Below are 5,523 nucleotides of genomic sequence, written 5' to 3' on the forward strand. Positions count from 1 at the left end.
ATGGCTTATGATGATGAGGTTGCAGTTGATAACTCAGATCCAACATCATGCGAATGTGATATTTGTGGCAAGGTTTTCAGCAGTGGCAAAGCGTTGTGTGGCCATAGAAACAGATCTCACACTCAAGCTTCCAAGAAGCATCAAAAGAGGGTAATAACTCGTCTCTTTAATGACTCAAAATCGAGTGATATGCATAAAAGGGTTAATCATGCTTATGATGTTGACCCTTTGGTGTGTGGTGGGAAACCCACTTGTTATCTTTGCAAGAGGGACTTCCTTTCTAAGAATGCTTTGTTTGGGCACATGAGATCTCACCCTAAGCGGCAATGGAAGGGTGTGTGTCCTCCTATTCACTCTCACAGACACTCTTCTTCAACTTTTTCTGATTCACCATCTCATTATTATGGTTCTATGAAAGATACTATAGAGCAAGATGATGGCAGTGATGATGATGATGACGACGACGATGACGACGACGACGATGATTGTGTTAGTGAGGATGAGGATCACATTGATGTCACTGATCTTTTAAAGTTAACTTCTCCAAGTTGGTTAAAGACAGATAAGAGAGGCAGAAGTAGCATTGGTGCTTATGCGGCTGCCGAAACTCTCGTACTCATTTGTTCTCATGCTAGGTCCTTGTGCGGTGAGTCTAGTAGTAGACTTAGCCTCAAGGAGGCTAGTGTGAAGCCAAACAGTACTTCTCATGTTCCAACCCCAAGTAAGAAAAGGAAGATTGGTGAATCATCACTTAATGAGAGACTTATGGTAAAGAAGATAAAAGTCTATCATGGACAAGTTTTGAATAAGGATAATGGGGAGGAGGAGGCAAGGAAGAGTGAGAAATTGGTATTGAAATCAAAGGATAAAGGTTCAATGTATGAAAATGAAAGTCGAGAAAAACTGGGTGGGTATAAGTGTCACACTTGTGGTAAATCCTTTACTACTTTTCAAGGCTTAGGAGGACACAGATCAATACACAGAGGGAAGAACATTGTAGGAGCATATGCTACAACGGATGAAGAGAACGATTCTTACTATTCAGATTGTGCGCCTAAGATGGATGTGGCATTACTGAGTGAAGAAACTTCAGAAGATGATGCAAGTCAATAAGCAGGTCCAATGGAGTTGGATTGTGATCTGAATTGAGCCTTTTGTTGGGGAGGATTAAGCATTTGGTCAAGTTAGCCAATTTGACGTGTCATATGTTTTCTTCATTTTGGGGGTATTTAGAAAATCATATGAATTTTACAATCTTAGTATCTTATGTTTGCCATTGCCTTATCTTGATAGGGTCCGCAGAAGCACAAATTTGCCATGTAACCTTCAGATAAACAATTTAATATACAAATAATTTCACCCTTTCAAGCCAAGAGGTATATATAATAAGCAAAAGAAATCAAGAAGTTATATAATCGGCGATTATTTTTCAAATTAAATGGATTGATTTTTTAAGTCCTTATGCTAAACTAGTTTACTATATGTACATGAATATGAATGTTGTCCATATTTCTTCATAAATGCGGTCTATGAATATCAATTACTGAATATTGTTACATGCCCACCATTTATGCAGGAAAAGAGGAAAGTCAGTTGGCCACTTTGCACCAATTAATTTCATTTATACCAATCAATTTAGAACCTATTTTCACGAAGTGTGTGCCTTTGTCTGAAATGACCACCATGTATGTACATTTGTCATGCTTATTTCTAAAGTAGAAGACAGACAAATTTATATCACAAATTAGAAAAAAATTTCTCATTAAAACTTGAGGCTATATTGTCTACAGGAATTAGAAATTGAGGCTATATTGTTACAGAACTATAAAATATTAATGCAGTTTTTTATGTAGCATATGATAACATAGTCTAAGGCATATTTTTTAAAGAGAATAATTTTACACTTTATGTGCCCCGATTTAAAATATCACAATCTTATGGTTGTCATTCCCGTTACGGTCAACTTTATAATCAACATGACCATAATCACCGATAAAATAACTATGGTCATTATGTTTATTATTAATTATGTGACTTTTCTTATATAAGTATCGTATTTTTTTTCTTTTTTATCTTTCTTATATATTGTTATTATTGTAAAAATTAATATCATTTACTAATAAATAAAAATTGAAAAATGTTAACATACTTTTTTTAAGAGTGTTTACGATTTAGATTAAACCAATTTTCAGACGATAAATCATTTAATCTGATCATAAATATATATGTTGCAAATCAGTTTAGATTGGTGAAAATTTTAAATTCAATCCAAAGTATCGGATTATATTCGATGGTTAAATTTTTAAATTTTATTTTTAATACAATCAAAAAGTGATGCACAATCTTTTATCATCTCTTCTATACTAATAAATATGATATACAAGAACCACGTTGAATTAATTAATAAATGAATTTATACGTATATTAAAATAATAAACTATACTAAGAAAATAATAATAAGATGTATTGAAAATAAAGTTGTTAAAAAATAATAAAGTATTATAGTTTCATAAATATATATGGTTGCCACATGGAGATGACAATAGATATATAGAATAATATAGTACTCGTTAATTTCCATATATTTGTAGTATAAAGATATCCATACTTGTTTATATAATACTTTGATTCTCATATTTTGTTGGGTACTTGAATTCACATACTCGTAGCTGTTTTCTATAATTTGTTAATTGATATTTAACTTTTTCTAACATTCTTTTTAGGAACTAATTAATAAAACATAAATATCATTAAAACGACTACTAAGTTTTTATAATTAGGACAGAGATCAACCAAGACAGTGTCCCATTGTTGATTAAAGAGTCATAGTCATCCTTCATAGCATGACACCATTTAGATATAGATAATGCTTCCTTGACTAAAGTTGGCTCAACTGTATGATCATAGCTAGATGAGGAAGATTCAAGAATTTTGAAATCTTTTTACCATGTGATGAGCACTGGGGTTACTTTAACATGATTAAAGTGAGGAACAACATATAAACCACCTTTAATAATTCCTTGAATTAGAGTCTCCTTAGTGTTCTAGTGTTTGACAACATAATAATTTGGGTGAAATTCAAAAAAGAAGATTGTCTTTAACTAGTTTGGAAACACAAGGTAAATTCTGAGTTAGAGGGAATTGAAGTAGTTGAACCAGTAGAAAAGTTTTAGAATGAGAATCAACTGAGAAATATAAGTGACCTGTATGAGAGATAGGCAAACCTAAGCTATTTCCAATGCAAACTCGATTTGATCCACCGTAGTCAGATTGTGCAGTGAGATTACCTTCATCATGAGTTAGATGGTGTGTGACCCTCTAATCTGGATAACAAATGTTGAAGGTGATTCAAGCATATATATTGATTCAATTCAGTTTGCGTGTGGTTCATATTCAACAATTACTAGTGGTTTGGCTTCTTGCTTTGGCGCAACACGAATATGGTAGGGTTCACATCAAACAGAGAAAATTGGAGGCCTACTTTGCATCTTAGACAAGAGCAAAGGAAAAGAAGTTAAAACTCCAATTAAGATTAAAAAAGAAGAAGGAAAGATCAATAAATAGTTTTTTGTTACATATATGTTGAAGCTCCATTATATTAGTGACAAAAATCACAAAGAAGCAATTCTTGATGGATTACTACTAGAGTATGATTTGTTTGTCATTGCAAACACATCACAGCATAATCCATATTCAATTGATGAACTTGAAGCGTTACCGCTAGCCCAAGAAGCTACTTGCAACAGATCATCTTATCCTAGTTGTGTTTCATGGTTAATGCCATCAAAGACGACTCAATAATACCACCACTATGCCAGGTTAAACTTGCAAAATAGAAAAGTCCACCTTGGAGGCTCATAATTAAACTATAGTTATTGAACATAATAAGATTTAGGAGTTAGTGTGCCAGCTATGTAGGATGAAAGTGCTTGGAGCAGACACAACAAAACATATAAAAATTGTCAATTTTTGCATTACTATTATGTTAATTGTCAAAATCCTAACTTCAAGCTTTCCACCAACAAAAAAATAGGATGCATATCCTTTGCAATAGATGCGAGAACAGCACTGTCCATTTTCATTTTCACGAATTATGTGCTGTCGGTGAAGAGTACTCCAATCCATTGTGGAAATTTTGTCACGATGATTTTAGTGTGAAAAGAATACTGCAATTCCGTGTGGAATTTACTACTGGACAAAACCCTCACCTTAGTACTTTAGAAGCTATGCAAAAGAAGGTTCAAAATGTGATGTTGATCGAGCAGGAGGTATTTCCTTGTTCTAGATGATGTGTGGAATGAAGACCGAATCAAATGGAATGAGGTCAAGGAGTATATGTCGCAGTGTGCGAGGGCAACAAGAGGTGTTTCGATTTTGGTCACTACTCAGCTTTGAAGTGTTGCATCCGTTGTGTCCAAACAGAGAAGGGAGTGTAGAGCTTGCGGCAATAGGGAAAGAGATAGTGAGAAAACGTGTTGGATTGCCTCTTTCGATCAAAGCTCTGGGAAGCCTTTTGCACTTCAAAAGTGACAGAAAACAATGGCATAGTGTAAAGATAGTGAGAAAACTTGCTTGAGGAGTGCGTGTGAGTGACACAGTGATAGGAAGGGAAGCTAAGTGTGCTTACTTCATCGACAGCACATAATTCGTTTAAACGAATTAAGATTTGCTTTTTAAGACAACCTTATTTTTTGTGTAATCTGGAGATGGAGATAAAAATTGGATGATCTTGTTTTTACATAAACAAACAAGAAAATTTCCCTATCTTAAAATACACATGCCCTTAGCATTTATACACAAATATAGTTAAAATACAATTTTCATAAACCTTAAGAATGGGAATTTAGTAAATCACTAAACTTTACTTGCAATTAAAATTGCCAAGTAGTGCGCTAACTACTAAAATTTGAGTATTATAAACATTTCTAGATATTATAATTGGTGAGGGCACAATCATCCTCTAGAATTGTTTCCGGGCAAAAGTCAACCTATATCGGTCCAGAGGAATCCCTAGATAATGATAAAAAGAAAATGAATCAAACATGACTGAACATAAGAGAACGAGAATCAATTAAAATGTGCCTTCTTTACGTTGAACCTTAGTTATCACATTATCAATGGTGTCGCTTGACTCCATCTCAAGTGTGATGGTCTTCCCCGTAAGGTTTAATGGCTAGCCTAGAGCTTGATTAGGTTTCCCACAAACTTGAATGCTTGGACCCTAGCTCCATAAAATCATATCAGCAAAAAGTCGTAGTATGAAAGGCACCAATTGGAAAGATCTGTGAAGGTTATCAACAATTTTTGGCAACCAAAACTTTTTGTACGAGGATTGAAATAGTGTAATTTGAAAAAAGTGAAAAGAAGTGAAAAACAAATGGGTTAAAACCCACTACTTATCAGAACAAATTACTAGTTCAATTTCAAATCCAGAATTGACCCAAATTACTTTTCCAGGATTAGCAAATACGCAAGTCTTCGCATGTATCTTTCACTTGCAATTTCAAGAAATTAGGGATGAAT

The 5,523-nt window shown here is 33.8% G+C and overlaps 1 protein-coding gene across 1 annotated transcript; it reads left to right on the forward strand.

Annotated features, from left to right (window-relative positions):
* Positions 1 to 1,113, forward strand: LOC113854138 (zinc finger protein ZAT9-like). Its single transcript, XM_027485006.1, has one exon. The coding sequence runs from the start codon at positions 1 to 3 to the stop codon at positions 1,111 to 1,113; it is 1,113 nt and encodes a 370-aa protein (XP_027340807.1).
* Positions 1,114 to 5,523: the final 4,410 nt, after the last annotated feature.

This window comes from Abrus precatorius, unplaced genomic scaffold (genome assembly GCF_003935025.1).
Source record: "Abrus precatorius isolate BTA unplaced genomic scaffold, Abrus_2018 Scaffold11, whole genome shotgun sequence".
NCBI classification, from domain to species: domain Eukaryota; kingdom Viridiplantae; phylum Streptophyta; class Magnoliopsida; order Fabales; family Fabaceae; genus Abrus; species Abrus precatorius.